At 33.6% G+C, this 18,955-nt stretch overlaps 1 protein-coding gene across 1 annotated transcript; it reads left to right on the top strand.

Annotated features, from left to right (window-relative positions):
* The first annotated feature begins 13,807 nt into the window (after nt 1-13,807).
* Nucleotides 13,808-18,168, top strand: LOC143551640 (floricaula/leafy homolog). Its single transcript, XM_077042033.1, has 3 exons — nt 13,808-14,345; nt 15,274-15,698; nt 17,794-18,168. Exons 1-3 carry the CDS (start codon nt 13,874-13,876, stop codon nt 18,166-18,168), a joined length of 1,272 nt encoding a protein of 423 aa, XP_076898148.1. The 5' UTR covers nt 13,808-13,873.
* The last annotated feature ends 787 nt before the right edge of the window (nt 18,169-18,955 follow it).

The raw sequence follows: 18,955 nt of genomic DNA, 5'->3' as shown, positions 1-18,955 counted from the left end.
TATTAGAGTTGGTGTGCTAAAAGTTGGTGTTCCTGTTATGCTCCTTAGAAATTTTAACTAGAAAGAAGACTTATGTAATTGTACTCGACTACAAATTATATCTTTGGGTATTAGTGTAGTTGAAGCAAAAATTATTTCTGGAACTAACATTGGACATACAGTTTTGATCCATAGATCACCACTGACTTCAGCAGACAACAAAATAGCATATAAATTTCAAAGACGACAGTTTCCCCTTGCAGTATGTTTTTCGATGACCATAAACAAAGCCAAGGTCAATCATTATCTATGGTTGGTTTGTACTTGAAAGAACCCGTGTTCTCACATGGATATCTACACGTCGCCTTGTCAAGAGTTACAAGCGGGTTTAGGCTCAAGATTCTGGTTCTTGATAAACAAGGTGATCTGACCAATAACCACAAATGTAGTGTCAAGGAAATTTTTTCTTATTTGTAGACTACTTGCGTAATGTTTGTTTTGTAATTCCTATAATTTTAATGAAAGTTGTAATTGTATTAACAATATATGATAATTGTGTTATTGATTGTATTTTGTTTAACGTTTAAATATTGTAATTTTCATTAATTACCCGTGTAATACACGGGTATCAAACTAGTCTATGAATATATGATTAACAACTTTATTATACCTTTGTGCGATAGATTTGCTATAAATTGCTGATTTGTCACCAATTTTTTCAACATCTTAGTAACTATAAATATGGTATGACTATAAGCAGTTTATAAGTTTGAATACCACTTTACAATTTTTAGCCACAATTCTAGGATAACTTAAATTTTATACTTTCAATTTTTTTCATAGAAATGGTAATTTGTTAATTCTTTTTTATATAATAACAAAAGTATTTGACTTTTATTGGCATCTGATGATCAAATTTGGTGCATATAATGAGCAGATGGTTTCATGTATTTACTTAAACTATTGTTCCTTTATAGTTTCATGTCTTTAACTAAACTATTGTTTTTAATAATTTTTTATGACTCTCTACAAATATGTGTTAATTTACTTTCTAGAGTTTGAACAAAGATTAATTTTTATGAATTGTGGTCTTTATTTTAGTATACTTTTTATTCTTTTATCATCACTTATTCGTAACCATCATCACTTATTTCTAATGTATTCTGGTTAATATAGATGTAACTGGCCTTTTTGCTAATTGTTCACCAATTGAGAACATTACAGGTAACTTTGTTTTTAGTTTCATTTTATGTTATATGTTAACTTTGTAAATGATGTATCTTTCTTACATGTTTTATAAAGCAACGAAGAATTGAGTTTAACTCTATAGAGATCGTACGCGGTTGACATGTCAACTTATATTTTGTCAATTTCTGATCAAGCCCCTGTAGTTGTCGTGTTACAATTTGGCTTATTCAAGATTTATGAAGATGCGATACATTGACTTCTTCTTTTTGATAATGTTAAATTTAGGTACCTTTAAAATTTATTATAAATTTGACTACTTTATTACTTTTGTTTGTATCCAATTCGATTAATGTTGGTAAGATGTACATAAACTAAGACATGTCTTAAATCGGCGAATTTAAGAAGAGGTTTTGTTTTCATATATATTGCTTTCTGATTGTTTTTGTGTGCCTTATAATTTTTTAAATTTATTTTACATATATATAATATTATTTGCTGTGTAATTAAAAATTTATTTTTTTCAATGTAAATTTATTTCACATTTATATGAAAAAATATTTACATTAAGTTGCGTGGTTTGTAAGCATACTTTTGCAACAATGGCATACATTGCATAAGTGCTTATTTTCCTCTATATCGATATGGACTTGTTGGACGTTGAATAATGGAGGTTTATTGATGGTAGATAACGGTTAAAAACTAGCTTTTTTTAACTGAAATTCTTTTTTTTTTCAATTATTAGTTTTTTAATTTTTCATCCCAGAAAAATCAATCCGGGCAATACTGCTTTTGTTGATTATGATTTGAAGAGAGTGACCATATCGATTGCACTTGCATATAAGAAGGTAAATTGGTAGAAAAATCAATAAAATTTGAAGAACCCGTATTCTCACACGGATAGCTATATGCCGTCTTATCACGAGTTACAAGCACACATAGACTAAAGATTTTGATTCTTGATAAACGAGGTATATTGACTAATACAACCATAAATGTAGTGTACAAAGAAATTTTAACTTATTTGTAAAATATTTGTGTAATGTCTGTTTGTAATTCCTCTAATTTTAATATAAATTGTAATTTGATTAACAATATATGATCAATGTATAGTTGATTGTATTTTGCTTAATGTGCAAAGTACAAAATTCAGCAATTTCTGTGTATTACACGGATCTCAAACTAGTTATACATATATTAAAATGATAGCTTTATATATCGTGACAAACTATTTACATATTGTATCCTAAAAGTTTTAATTACCTATAAAATTAACCCCGCAAGTTTTTAATTTGGTGGTCCAAGTTCCATCAAGAATGCAATTAAACACACACACATACCTATTGACACATGACAAACACTCTATAACTTTAATTCATTAACACAATTAACCCCACAACTTTTAATACGATAACCCACAAATTCCATTGATTACAAAATTAACCTTACAACTTTTTAATATGGTGACTTTCAAATTCCATTAAGTTGTACAAACAACCCCAAAAGTTTTTAATACGGTAAGAACAAATATGTAACGAATCGAATTGATACCGGCCTTTTTCCCACCGCAACACGCTCTTTAAAGCAACTAATTTTTCATTATTTAATAATCATTATTATTATTATTATATTATTATTATCTAGTATAAATGATTAACCAATGGAAAATAGAAAAGACAATGACGGATTCATTGATATCCAACCAATGTGAATGCATGCTTGACTTAGTTAGTAGGAGCATGAGAGCCACGAGGGTTGCAGTGGGCTGTGTTTTACTCCCTCCGTACCCAACACCCAAAAACTTCGAACCTCTGGTACACTGTTCCGTCAGTGAGGTGTCAATCTGTCATTGGCTCACTCATTGATTCTTCCCTACTCTCTCTTGACCATGTATTGCACCACCCTCCTCTCCACCATCTTGTCTGCCCAGTCTCAGTCTGCACCCTACTCCCTTTTTTCCCTTCAACTTTATTATATTAATAACCATGTTATCAACGAAACTTATATATGTTTGCATGTTATGCACTTGTAACTTATGCATGCATTATTGATTTATATATGAAAAGTATGAAATTAAATAAGTTACATTAAAGAAAATAAGAAGAGGCCAAACTTGCCACATAGATAACTCTAGTAATAGGATCAAAACCAATGTTTTAAAAACCGGTATTTTATTTCTATCGGATTTGGTTTAAAAATGATAAAACCGGTTGAACCGGTATATACCGGGATGTTCAACCGGGTTGAATAGTTTACCCTGTAATTCAATATAAATAGAACTTTTAACGTAAAAAACAACTCAAAATACATTAATAAACCTCAAACATGAATCAAACATCACATATATATGAACAATGATAAGTTAAATAGAAACTTAGGGGGTGTTTGGCCTAGCTTTTTTAACCTAGCTTATAGCTTTTTTTTTAACAAAATAAGCTTAATTTGGTGTTTGGTTTAGCTTTTTAAGCTTATGCTTATAAGCTTATATAAGCTAATTTGAAGAAGCTTATTTGAAGATGATTTTTTAGCTTATTTGAAGAAGTTTATTTGGTAAGGGTGCAAGTTACTCATTTGCTCTCATATGGTGGTGGATTAATGATTATTGAAGCAACTTATTTATGTAACAAATTAAAGAATGATGGGTTTTAACAACTTATTATCAACTTGTAAAATATAAGTTAATCCAAACACTTAAAAAGAGCTTATCAAATAATAGAAAATAAGCTATAAGCTACTTTAAAATATAAGCATAAGCCAAAAATAAAAGCTAGGCCAAACACCCCCTTAATCCATTACAAAAGATATAAATAAACCAACCTTGGATTTGCATGATAAAAAATTTGTTTATTAGTGATTCGTCGTTTACTATGATTACCCATTTCACTTATCCGCTAGGTTAAAAGTCATTTTTAAAACATATGGGCTGCAAAAAAATATAAAAAATATCTTGGTTTAAAACCGGTTTGCCTGTTTAAACCGGTATTTTTAAGAAAACCGGCGGTACAATGTTCTAGCAAACCGCCCAAAAATACCGGGCTCAAAATACCGGTTGCCTTACTAAAATCTGGTATAACCAGTTCAACCGGCCGGTACGTACCGGTTTTTAAAACACTGATCAAAACAATGTTATGTGAGTTTAATTAGATTAGGCGTGCTCCGTGTTTCGTATACTGTTCTACATCAGTTGACTCGTATCATTCTTCCTATCAAAAGTCCTAAAAATCAGTTTGAAACTCGAAAAAAAACTTAACAACGTTAAGTGTATTTTAATGGAGGTCAATTGAGACAAAAATAGTTGACAGGTTGGAAATTTGATATTGATTTTTAAAGCTGGAATTATTATCGATTAATACACGAAAGATGGAGTTATTTATTTCCAATTTGCAATACAAAATTTATGAAGATATGGTGGGTGAACTTCAACTTTATAAATTCTAAAAGAGGCATGTTTAAAAATTTCTAAGCCTATATTACATTAATGTAAGTTTTTTGTTTGTACTATACACATGGCCTACAAGTGAGTGAGATCTTTCCCCTACTAAACATAATATAGATCCCCTCGTCATACGCTTTCTTCCACATATATTGCACTTGCGTTTGTCTTTGCTCGTGTGTTTTGCCTCCCACGAATCATCATAATATTAGACACCACAACATATCTAACGTTATATTTATGTAACAAATGTACTGGCCTCGTTTCTAATAAAGGGGTAACACCCAAAAACAAAGGATTCAACTCAACTGGAGCAGACCTATATATCGTTGCATGGTAAGGAAACACTGGACCTATCATTGCATTGTAAGGAAACACTGATCCTCATTGAACCCAAACGAGAACTAGTTAGTACCTATAGAAAGAAAATTGGTCATAATGGAATTGTTGCTAGGGCCACAAATTTCTTTCTTAATCGGTCCATGTTGCTAATTTTGGATCGGTTCGCTGAACAAAGTAGAGACAGCTCATAACAGGATAACTAACTTGAAATGACACTAACAATTTAAACATTCGGTTACTTATAAAATTATATAAGCATTTATGTATGATAAAAAAGTCACCAACATTTCACCAGGTAATTTACTTGGTACTTGATTACATGTACTTATACACCCATACCAAAAATAAGATTGCTTTTCACTCCATTGCATGGTAACATGGCTACTTAAAGCCATTTCTCTTATACAAACATTGGTCACATATAATGATTTACTTATAAAAAAATCTATTTTGATGTGACTTACTGTAAAAAGGAAATTAAATATAAAAAATTATGTGTACTCACTTAGATATTCAAAGCCATTCAATTAACCATTTACTAAGCACAAATTAAACATTTTAGAATATATTTGTACTATTCGAACTCATTTACCAAATAATATTTGACCTAGTAGCATATTAGCATTTTATGAGGTGTGCCTTTCATTAGAGGTCGGGGCTTGAGTCCCATAGTGAACCCTGGCGTAGTACTATTAGATGTACATTAGGCTCCCTTAAAGAGAAAACTAAATCAAGGTCAAAATTATCAGTGTTCTACCCAATAGGTTGAAGTATTATTTGTAACCTTTTCAAACTATAAATATATCAACTATAGAATTTTATGTATAGAGTTGATGGATTGATGCTTTCTAACTCTTCAATCAATGTGTAATTCACCCACTTTTGATGATCTTGAGCTACCCTTTGAAAGATCAAAAGATGAACTACACCCATACCTCTCTATTCTTTCCTTCCTTTCCTTTTCTGTGCTACAAACCCATACACCCCATTACGATACATTTTGAATTTGCTATTTTGCAACATTTGTTCCCCCAACTTGGTTTATTTCCATATTTACCCAATTTTCAAGTATGCATGTATATATATGTGTATATTTAAATATAGACCAGTTCAAATGAAACATTCCACCAATTATGAGAAGAAAAATAAGAAATCTCAACCATTTGTTTTTTTTAAATGCTTAAAATTTATCGTTCCAAGTCTTACGTCCCCTTAATTATTTGCTATTTTACCCCTAATCTACCATTTGTCTTCCAAGTTCCAAACAATCCACATCTGCCTATCTCGTCTATATAACTCGCTTAATAATTTTTCGACAACACACAAAGATTGATAGTTGAACTCCAAAATTTTCAATAATTTTTTGTTCTTAATTTTTGGGAGATTGATATCCTCGCAGTAATGAAATTATCTGTTTTCAAAAATCATAATACTCATGTTCAAATGTAGGCACCTTCGTATTCTACTATATCTCTCAAGCATATAGCTTTTTATATGAAAATGTTTATTTTCATGCATGGTACTATAACCGCGGGTTTTCAAGGTATTTTGATCAAACCTACACACATATGTACCTTCTACCTTAACATGTGTACCATCTACGTATAAATGTAGATTCAGCCAACACATAATGAGAGTTTCAACTTACACATACGCACCTTCTACCTATAGTATGTTTTGGTACATGTAGGTGAATTTTTGTAAGACAAGCATACGTGTAGAATACGTTTCAACATGTGTATGATAGATTTTTGTTTCGATACATGTAGGATAAGTTTTAACATGCGTAAGATAAATTTTGATGTAGCGCTTATATGTGTGTAGGAAAGGTAATTTATTAGAGAAATTAACTTTTTAGTGTTTACCATTATTGAATAAAATGGGTGATCCTAGAGTTCTTTCTCATTTCTCGCAGTAACTTGTCTTTTTAATTGATTATTAGAGTCATGATTTCGCTTAACGGTCTCGCAAATTGATTCTTATTTTTACATTACTAAATTCTTAGTTTTTCATTACAAAAATTCAAAATTCTATAAAAACATGATAACATCATGGGCGCATCTCAACACTCGATCGGTAGGCAGGGTTGTCACTACCTGATGAAAATTTAGGTTAACAAGGTAAACGTTATATAGAATATATGTTACTTGGTGAAAGTTGTATATTTAAAATTTTTTTATCAACACTTATTTTAGTAAAATACATACTCAAAATGTTTATTCATGTGATTTTCCAAGGATTATTTAGTTGGTAACTATTTTAATATTTTTTTCATTTGTAAATTTTGTCTAATCATCTCTTTTTAACATAATATATTATTATTATTATTTTTTATAGGAATTTTAGTTCAGTAAACATAGGATTAGTGGGGAAATGAATGATGGAAAGAAGAGTAGCAGCAGAAAAGTACACGAATCGGGATGGTGTCATAGTTAATTAATAGGTGTGAATTAATCTTATGAATTGAAGAAAAAGATGTGATGGGATTGAATGGGATTGGATGAACAGAGAGAGACAGGATACAAAATACAATTCAATTGTTGATCTGATAGTAGCACTCTCTACCACTGTTCATCAAAGTACAACCCTAAATATTCACAGTCCACAACTTTAAGGCTTTCACCTTTCTTTTTCACTTCAGGACAAAACCACATAGGTTAAAAGTATTAAAATATTTAAATAGTTTCATTTACTCTAGTAACATATACCTTTTACTGTTTTATTAAAGTTACTAATCTTATGCTATCTTCAATATAGCTTAAAAGTTTCTTTAACAACCAATGAATAAAGTCTAGTTAAACAGTGTAATACAACGAGAAAAGGTGACTCCATATGATCACAGGCAGTATGGGTTAGTCTAAGTCTTATCATCTTTTGTTTCTGAAAAAACCCACCCGCCAAGATACAAACTCACTATGATGACACTGCTAATTTGAAAACTTAAAATTTTTCAATCTCTAAAAGAAGTTGAATATTATAAAAATATAGTTACAAAGTTCAAAGCTGAAATTGAAAATTTAGAAACTGAGATTTCTGATAAGAGATCAACTTTTGAAAATCATGAATTAGTTGTTGAAAAATTTGAGTTAGCGTAAGGTAAGTTAAATGATATTCTTGGAGCAAAGAGGAGTGCTAAACTAAAGTCGGGACTAGGCTATGATTATACAGATATGCCTCCACCAATGAATGACAATGACACCAGCCAGCCCTACTTTAGTTACAGCACTCCTTCTGAGAAAGAAATAGCATATGGTGTTGGTAAATTGCCAAAACCTGTGAAATTTGTTTCTCCTGCTTCTCAAGCAACTGCTCCAACTTCTGTATCAAATGAATCTAATGGGGCTTCATCTTATGTAGCACGTGATGTAAAAGTAAGTGGATGTGTGAAGGATAATACGAGTTGTGAAACGAAAAGAGTTTTAGTTCCACTTTTGAATCTGTTGTGAGTATAAAACGATCGAATGCCAACTTAGTTTGTAATAACTTTTGTAAATCAATGAAGGACACTCTTGCCTCATCTTGAAGTCATGTATTTTGTGAAAACAAAGATGTTGAAAGATGTAAAAGTGATTTAAATGAATGTGATAGTTCAACTTCTGATTCAGATTGTGAAAACATTTTTGATGAAACTATTACTGATAAAGTCAATGAGATGAACGTACCTAGTTGTTCATCGACTAGTTATGAAGTTGAGGATGATAAAAGTGAAAGAAATTGTTTTGAAAATGAAAAGGTCAGTACTTCATGTAAATATATTTCACCCAAAAAAACTTCATTTTAACATAATAAAAATTGTTATAGAAATCCTCAATCTTATAACTAGTTTGATAATAATTACTATGCTCCTCAACAGTCAAGAAATGTTAAAGACTTTTATGCAAATGGTTTTGATGATCGAGGTCATAGGTCTGATGGTTATTACAAACATGTTCCCTTTCATGCATCACCTTTCCCACCACATCACACATATTGCAGTTGAGACGATATCTATAGAACCCAGCGAAGAAAATGCTGCTTTGTTTGTGGAAATCCGTCTCATCTTGCGAGACATTGCAAGAACTAGAACCGACAACAAAGAGAAATGAACAGTCAGTTCGGTCAGTCCTATCCTAAGGTTGCTTCTCGTTCAAAAACAAGGACGGACCAAATCGACCTTTTAGCCAGTGATACGGATGTAAAACCCAAAAACACATAGAAAATAAAGAAACCCTTTTGGTTAACCAAAAGGGAAAGGCAAAGGTTGAAAAAGGGTTCTGAAGTTGAAAAACCGAAGAACCCACCAAAAACATTGATTGGCAAAGTCATGTTGGTTCAAAAATTACCCTGTAGCTACAAAATTGATTGGCAAATTGCACAATACTCTGTAACAAATAGTCCAAGCATGGACGCTTACACTACTTACATTTTATATTTTAATATAATTACTCTACTTATATAAATTTATTACCCTACTTTATTATAAAATTACTCTACTTGTAATCTAAAATTACTCTAATTGAAATTTGATTGTAGCTTAATTACATATTCAAAGTAGTTACAAATCTTCTCTTCAACCATCGCAGTACCTTAATTGAATAATTATGTTTGTATGACACCATTTATTAAAATGATTTTGCACACATTACTTTCAAGATCCATTAACCGCACCCTCTTCCTTCCATAAACCATCACCAGTGATGTTTAATTCCTCTATGAATCATTTACACTAGTCAAAATTAAAAGTCTATCTGACATTGTTGATCGACTAATTGATCTGTAACGTCCGTAAATTCCGATAAAAGTTTTAGCCTTGTAGTGATTGCGTACACGTTCGGGCTTGACCCGACATTCTTCCGAGAGCTCCTTTCTACCCCGTAATTGTATCTTGCTTAACTTTTCGTGCAAGTTCAACTCTTAATAAAGTGGAAGGGCCAGAATGTAACATTTTATATTATAATCAAAATCCTAACCCTACCCCCCCCCCCAAACCTGCGATCGGCGGAAAGCAAGAGCCAAGCACCCCCGATTTTTCTTTTTTGCAGCTGTGATTAGGCCGTAAAACTCCAATTCCAGGTTAGTCCCATGTCCCCTCTAGTCTTTTACACCTTAAACCATCCTTATACATCACGTATTGATCGTTAAACGACTTATTGTAGACTTGTTTGGTGGCTGTCCAATTGAGGAATTCAGGGGCTGTTTTGATTAGGGTTTTTGCACCAAAATCTTACTAGGTACGTCACTTACATCATACTAAAATTTCATGGCCAATAGAGATGTTTAGTTCGGTCAATCGATTTTAGTTCGAAAACTAGGATTTATCGGGTGTAGGATTGGCAATTGTTGAGTTTGATGCGTTAAGCGATCGGATGACCGACCGAATCAGTTTGTACAGCCCTAGGGGGGTTTAAGGGCTGTGGGAAAATTATATTTTTGTTACTCGGGGCTGTTTTGGTTGGTGATTGGTCAATCGAGTCGGCGGTGCGCGAATTTTCGTTTAAATGTTGAATTGAAAGTTGTAAAAAGGAACCGTCAACCCTATCAACTCGGGTGACATAATTATGATGTAAGAAAAGGTTAAGATGGGAATTTAGTCCATTTGGGGCTGATTCGTTTGACAATTGGTTTTAAGATTTATTACGCGCGTATTCGACTCGATTTGATTACCGGCGGGTGAGTTATGCGTCATGGTTAGCCCCCGGCCATAATCGTAGGGTGGATTTGCTTAGTTGAAAGGTTTTAGGGGCTGAGGTAAAGTAATTGGGTTTGGTTTGGGCCTTGGGCCAAGTTGTTGGGCCTTGGGCCAAGTGTTGGGCCTTGGGCCAAGTTGGTGGGCCTTGGGCCAAAGTGTTGGGCTTGAGCGGCCCATTAGGCAAGTGTGTCATAGCAATCTAGTTTAGTAACGCGTTGCGTATAATTTACAGGCCCTCACTTGTGATTGTGCACTTAGGGATTTCCTAGCTCGTTGCAGGTGTTCGATTGATTCAGGTGAGTTCATGATGCCCTTTTTACTCTTTTTACTTTTTGGGCTAGCATACACACCGAAATACCATTTTAAACGATTTTACCCTTTACAACGACTTGAATGGTTTTACATGGTCTGACTCGTGATTGGCACTTTGAAAGTTACATTTAAATTATTTTATATGCTTTAGAATATTTTAGACTCGTTTATGTCCTTGTATCCTTTAAGGTTACGTACATTATTAATGGTCTAAACTCGAGGATGTTAGTAGGCTTTGTAGTAATTGAATATGAGTAGACCTATCTACTTAGTTCCCGTATGGGATGATATATATATATATATATATATATAGTTATATGTATGTATGTATGTATGGAGGTATGTATGTATGTATGTATGAGTATTTGTTACCTTATAGCCTACGATTGTGTGATGATATTTAGTTCCTCGTGACTAAGAATGATGTGGGTAGGCTTATTGATGTGTGTGTGCATGGTGATTCACGGCCGGGTCAAATATATTACTCGGGTTGTACCCGTGGTGGAGAGGCCTGTGTGACGTGATCATCATTTTGGCGGGTCAAATATATTACTCGGGTTTTAAAATCCCGTGGTGAAGAGGCCCGTTGGATGTTGAGCCGTGATCGGGTCAAATATATTACTCGGGTTGTACCCGTGGTGAAGAGGCCCGTATCACGTGCTCGGATGTGTGAGCCGAGATTGGGTTAAATATATTACTCGGGTTGTACCCGTGGTGGAGAGGCCCGTATCTCGTGCTCGGATGTGTAAGTTGTGACCGAGTCAAATATATTACTCGGGTTTGACTCGTGGTGGAGAGGCTCGTGTCACATCTTAGGTCTTACCGCGTCCAGGTCAAATATATTACTCGAGTCTTGACTCGTGGTGGAGAGGCCCGTGTACGTGTGTTCGACGATGAATGTATTACTTGGTGAATTGTATTATTTATTTTATTTTATCCTCTCTATTGTATATAACTATAATTTTGAAAGCAAGTATGAATTATTGTTTATGAAAACTTGAACTCACTCAGCTCAAGCTGACTTTGTGTGTATGTTAGATTGACTTTCAGGTTAAGAAGTGGATGCTACCGCTTGGACGTGCTAGAGACTACTTGGAAGGTTGAAGGCATTTCTGGTTAAGGATTTCAAATAAAACGAATATTTTATTTACAAGTGATTTTGGACACCTGTACCCGTGTTTTGGGATTTTTAACTTAAACTTTTCCGCTGTTATTTACTCTGAACTGGTTTTAAATAAAATGAATTGTCTGGTTTTAAATTTTTGTGAAATTGTGGATGTGATTACCAACTGTAGGATTCCCGGGATTCGGGGTCTTACATGATCGTTGATGTCTGTTGATTGTTAATTGACTAGTGCTTAATAATTACAATATTGCCATCGCAGGATTTCTAATTATCCTTTGATTCGCACGTTTAGTATGGAAATTTAGTTTATATTTGATCCAAACAATATATATATATATATATATGGGTTTTATTAATCTCAACTTAGTCTTTTGCTCACTAAAGGTCCCAACTTTTAATGTATTTGTTCTTAGCAGTCCGCGACTAACAGAATCCTAACGTTGTTAGTTTAGGTCGCCAGAAAAAACGTTTTTGGTCGGAAAACTCAATTTTTTTCCCGAAAACTCAAAATTTTCGTCCCAAACATCTTGGTAATTTTGATCGGACCTTTAGGAACCTTTTTCTAGTAAAAGCCCCAATTATTGAGGTCATCGGAAATCCTAGAACCATTGTCGGAATTGGTTGATGGTGCTCAAGTGGTGGTAGTTGGTTGGCGGTGAGTCAATTGGTGGTGGTTGCGGTGTTCAGGTGATGGTTTCCAGCAACAAATTTGACTGTTCCGGCCAAAAACTTTTTTCCGACGACCAAAAACTAATTAACGACATTAGGATTCTGTTAGTCGCAGACCATTAGGAACAATTACGTTAAAAGTTGGGACCGACACTGATCAAAAGACAATAGTTATGATTAATATAAAGCAATATACCATAACAAATTTTCATCGATCACAATCTATTATCTTTAACTTATTTTTATTTTATTTCGTAATAATTTTCATCTTGAACACACATTAAAGAGATATGGTACCCGAAACACAATATTGGTTGTCGCATGGGCCAACAAGACGGCTTAAAATCCTTCCAAATGATATCCATGTGTCGTGAGATAAATAGGCATCTCGCAATACATTGTTGCATAATGACCTCAGATCTATGGTCCAATCTGTGCGATTGCCTTTAGACTAATTAGAGGCAAGGGGCCAGGAACAATTATCCTGAACAAAGTTATGGAGAGTGGCGTCTACTTATATCTAGTACCAATAGAGGTTCTTGGTGAAGGTACGATCATCTTCTACCTTCTTACTCTATACTTTCACTTGTAACTCTCATATCACAGTATTAATTCCCACGTCAAAGGTTAATAATATGATTAAAAAACCCTTTCCTGTGACAAGACTAATGATGTTCGATTTTGCAGGTATGAGGTCTTTTACCTTATACAGATTCCCCCATACTCGTAAAACTCAAGTCAACTAAGTTATTTCTATAGCTAATTTGGTTGGATGTTTCTTCACACACAAACACTCTTTTTAAGTTAATAGAAAGACATAGTACATCCATGCAACAACAAAAGATACAATAAAATCACTTTCACAAAAAGTAAAACAAAAGTAAAAAAACCTTATTCTAGTCTACCATGTTGTTGCCATTCGTTTATTCAACAAAGCAACAAAACAAAGTAACAAAAGTAATAATAAAGTCCCATTTCGTCTGGTTACTCATCACCCACCCAATACAGTTGGAACTTAACCCTATAGTTACATTTGTCCACCACAACCCAAACTCTCACATACTAAAAAACTTACCTGAAAATATACAAAGGGCAATTTCGTCATTATAAAAACAGTACTCTTTAAAACCCCAAACAGACACAAGTCAAAAACATAAGCATGGACCCTGACTCACTCTCAGCCAACTTGTTCAAGTGGGACACACGAGCCACTTTAGCACAACCACCGGCTCGTGCGTATGAACCCATAACCCTACAACCACCACCACCACCACAACCACAACAACAACCACAACCACCGTCCATGGGTAGCTATTTGTTCAGAGAAACACGAGATCTTGGTGGGTTAGAAGAGGTGTTTCATGCATACGGTGTGAGGTACTTCACGGCGGCTAAGATATCTGAGCTTGGCTTCACGGCTAATACTTTGTTGGACATGAAAGATGAGGAGCTTGATGAGATGATGAACAGTTTGTGTCATATTTTCCGGTGGGAGTTGCTGGTGGGTGAGAGGTATGGGATTAAAGCCGCCGTGAGAGCCGAGCGCCGCCGGGTTGAGGAGGAGGAGTCACGGCGGCGGTATATTTTGGCGGCTGAGAATGCTAATACTCTGGATGCCTTATCTCAAGAGGGTATGTGTGTTTATGTTTCCAACTTTTCATGCATTTTTTTCCATGCAATTAAACAGTAAATTATCTACAGTTAATTCATTTTTCTTGTTATTTAAATTTTTTATAATATTTTTTTCAGTTTTACTTACTTGATGTTTAAGTATTTGCTAACGAAAATCTGTGTGATGTACAGATTTTTTTACAAAATATTTAAATATATTACAAACATCATAGCCATTATCTTCAAAACTTGTTGGTGATGTGTGAAATGTATGTTACTTTTTTTTACATAAATAGTTTATTCTTTAAACGTTGTTTCTTTTTACTAAAAATATTTATAGTCATTATGCTCAAAACTTGATAGTGATAAATGAAATATATTGGCTTTTATACATAAGCAGTACATTCTTAAAACATTGTTTTTCTATAGAAAAGTAAATAAGATTACAAACATGAAGAATCATATAGTACATTCTTAAAACAATTTGTTTAAAAATAATGAACTACAAATATCATAGCAATTATATATGCTCAAAACTTGTTAGTGATATATGAAATATATTACTTTTTATAAACACATCATATTCATCACAAAGTACAGGATTCAACTAAGGTGTTACAATATTATAAGTACATCATATATATGGCATTCTTAAAACAATGTTTTTCTTTTTACAAAAGAATAACAATAATAATAATAATAATACATATTACATAACACTATAGCCATTATGCTCAAAACTTGATAGTGATATATCATATATGATGTGCGTATATTTTACTTTGCTTTTTATAAACCAACATCTCTCATGTCCATCAAACTAAGGTGTTACAATACAAATTCAAAAGTACGATAATGTACGCTTCAAGACAAAATGTGTGTATGTACATGTTTGCATTTACCTGTGATAATATAAGGAATATCTTTTATCTAACAATTAATGTACAGGTTTGTCTGAGGAGCCAGTGCAACAAGAAATTGAAGCGGCGGGTAGTGGAGGCGGAGGCGGCGGTGGGCCATGGGATCTGGCGGCAATGGGGATATGTGGAGGAGGCGTAAAACCGAAGCACGGTGGCCAACGGAAGAGCAAGAAACAACTTGGTGTTAAGGGGAAAATTATTGGGTCGTCTTCACAAGCGGGTAGAGGAGATGATAACTATGAGAATGATAGTGAAGACGACGAGAATGGCGGTGGAGGCGGTGGCGTTGAGAGGCAACGCGAGCATCCGTTCATCGTGACGGAGCCCGGCGAGGTGGCACGAGGCAAAAAGAATGGACTTGATTACTTGTTTCATCTATATGAACAATGCCGTGATTTCTTGATTCAAGTCCAAACTATTGCTAAAGAGAGAGGTGAAAAATGTCCCACTAAGGTATTTTGATTCCTTTTGTGACACAAATTAGACACAAAGTATCATGATGTTTTTAGTTATGATATTGACTAGGTTAAAAACTTATGTGTTACATTTGTTGAATACATAACATGTTTTAAATAACATGATTTAAAGAATAAAAATAATGAAGATTTAAAAATTATAAAATTTTATTTTAGTAATAGTAAGTTCTAATAAAATATTAGAATTAATTTTAAATATTAATTATTTAAAATCATTATTATTTATCAGAAGGTTTTTTCAGGAGCTGTTTGGGATTCCTTATTTTCACCTCCTTATAGCTTATAAGGATAAATTATAAGTTACAAATGTGTAACGTATCAACATTTTCTTTCACATAATAAGAAAATCCAAACATTTTTTTTAACTTATCATAAGTAATAAGTTATAAGTAGGTAAAAATAAGGAATTCCAAACACCCCCTCAAATATGATGAGTTTTTTAATCTGATGATAAAATAGAGATAATTGGGTGAGTTTATGGCGTTAGTTATTCAAATACTGTCAAAATTTTTAATAGAAGAGTCCTTTAATAGAAGTTATTAGAAATAAAAAATATACATGTGTTAACACAAGTTAGTTATTTATTATGCTCCAACAAAGATTATGTTAGGGTTTAGCTTACTCTACATTTGTCCTTTAACATTTTGCTAGAATATGTTATAAGAGGAAATGGTAGGATAAGTGTTAAAAAATGGAAAGGGTAAAGAAGTGATGATTTGAGTGTGGTCAGTGATAAAGATCTGTGTTGTCATGTAAATTTAGAGAAAGTTGTGTATAACAAGAGAAAGATGCAGTCCCAGAATCATTCACTCGGTTCTGCTTCACACCCTACAGCTGGTTCTGTTTCATACTTGACACGTGTCGTACGGTACCCACACCTTTTGCTTTTCCAAACCCTAGCTATATCACGTGTCACAAGTTTATTTCCCAAATTATTAAAGTTTAAGACTAAGGTAGCGTTTGGTATGCAAAAATGACAGTAGCAATGGAATGATTCATTATATGGGAATGAAAAAAGTGGTGTTTGGTTGCTCAATGGAATGAAATCATCCATTACACATGGAATCTCATTCTATCAAAACCATTCATTCTCACTCCCCTTCTTTTTTTTCATTCCATTCCTCATTCACCCTACTTTCTCAACAACACTACCACCTAACAACCACCACCACCACCATTGGCACCACCACCAACTCCGCCGACACCACCACAGCCGCCACCATCGCCACCACTGTTTTCGTCGCCGGAGCTACCACCGTCGCCATTGTAGGTTTTTTTTTTTTTGGTTAAAAAGTATTTTAAGATATGAGTGTTTTTATTATTTATATTTCATTTCTATAAGGTTTTTGGATACCAAACAATAAAAATTAATAATTGATTTCATTCATATAGGTTAACCAAACAAAACAAAGGAATGGTAATGATCCATTTCATTCTCTTGTCCATTCCATTCTTTCTCCCATTCTATTCCCTCTTCATTCCATTACCTCCAACCAAACATACCTTAAACTTATTTCTTCTAAAAATTTGCTAAATGAAGTAGGTAAGTAAACGAACAAAACATTCGGCGCTTTGTTTGGCATAAAGTTCGTTTATATTATTTTTTTATATATTAATGAATAAGAACAAAGAGTTTATGTTCATTTAATTCAATGAGCGAACATTATTAACACATGTTTCCTTCGTTCATTTTTGTTTATGAACATATGTCAGTTCATTAATGTTTGTTTATAATCATTTATGTTTTGTCTATTTATGTTCGTGTATGTCAATTTTGATGAATCATCTACGTAATGTTTATATTTGTTAGTTTGTGTTCATGAACTGTTCGTTTAGATCTTAATTAAATGTGCAAACATAAATGAACATGAACACGAACATGTTCATATTTTAAATGAACAAACATGCATACAAATATTTGTCCGATTAAGTGTTCTTGTTCGTGTTCGTTTAAAGTTAATGAACGAACACAAGCATGTTTGATTCGTTTACAAGCCTAAATGAAGGTTATTAACTAATAAAGCATATATCTTCAAACGGTGCATTTACAATATTGTGTCGTGTTTATTTAGGTGACAAACCAAGTGTTCAGGTTTGCAAAGAACTCTGGAGCTAGTTACATCAACAAGCCGAAAATGAGACACTACGTTCACTGTTACGCTTTTCATTGTCTCGATGAGGAGGGGTCGAACGAACTAAGGCGGGACTTTAAGGAGAGAGGGGAGAATGTGGGGGCATGGAGGCAAGCTTGCTACAAGCCATTGGTGACGATTGCAGCGCGACAAGGTTGGGACATTGATGCAATATTCAACACACATCCGCGCTTGTCAATATGGTATGTCCCGACTAAACTCCGCCAACTCTGTCATGCTGAACGTAGGGCGGCGGCTGTTGGATCGACATCCGTTGGTGGTGATGGTGGCGGCTGCGGAAATCTGCATTTTTAGGTGATTGTTTGTGGGATGAATGTTACGGCTTTAGTTTGTGGGATGTGGAAATTAGTTTAAATGTGTTGTAGTAATGAATGTTATTGTGTTAGGGGTTATAAAAGTTGTTGTTTAATTAGGTTTATAAAATTCCAATTATGATTTGGTTTCGTGCGGTATGTAGAAATGTTTTTAAATTAAAGTAAACCCGAAGTTTGTAGAAAAGTTTTTGTATTTATAATTATAACAAACTTTAAAAGAATTTACTTCTATTAAAAAAGACGTTTTAAACTAATCTCTTAATACAGTTCAAATTATTTAAATTAACAAACTTTAGGCATGTAGATGTAAAGGTGAACAAATTGGGTTTTTCAAATATCCGGTTCCGGGTATGAAACTGGATTTGGGTATGACTGAGTATTGAAAAATCGAGTATTGGCAATACTCAGGTCAGGTTCAGATCCGGATATTGTTTCTAAAAACCATACCCTATGTCAGGGCCAGCCCAAGAGTTATCTAGGATAAGGCCATGGCTTTGGCCCTTAAAAAATTAAGGCCCCATTTAAAAGTTTATATTTATATATTAATTTATACAGAAACAATATTAGTAGTAACATAATTAATCAATACATTAAAATGAAGTTTTGGCCCAGTGGTTCGGGCGTGAGTTTGTCACTGTCTTGATGAATGTTCATTTTCTCATTGGTTCGATTCTTTAAATATGCAATATTTATTTTGTTTTTGTTGGAATCTATTCCGAGTGAAAGAGGAAGGCTCCTAACAATCCCGAGAATGGAGATCAAGAATG

The sequence above is a fragment of the Bidens hawaiensis genome, unplaced genomic scaffold (assembly GCF_021521415.1).
Source record: "Bidens hawaiensis isolate Kalapana, Puna unplaced genomic scaffold, B.hawaiensis_p1.1 tig00001016_1, whole genome shotgun sequence".
Classification (NCBI taxonomy): domain Eukaryota; kingdom Viridiplantae; phylum Streptophyta; class Magnoliopsida; order Asterales; family Asteraceae; genus Bidens; species Bidens hawaiensis.
This window is presented reverse-complemented; position numbering and strand designations above follow the sequence as displayed.

Bases quoted from the DNA above. Each gene is read 5' to 3' on its own strand.
- LOC143551640 (XM_077042033.1), top strand. From the start codon at position 13,874: ATGGACCCTGACTCACTCTCAGCCAACTTGTTCAAGTGGGACACACGA. The intron at 14,346-15,273 runs GTATGTGTGTTT...ATTAATGTACAG, and splicing joins GGATGCCTTATCTCAAGAGG to GTTTGTCTGAGGAGCCAGTG. The intron at 15,699-17,793 runs GTATTTTGATTC...GTGTTTATTTAG, and splicing joins GTGAAAAATGTCCCACTAAG to GTGACAAACCAAGTGTTCAG.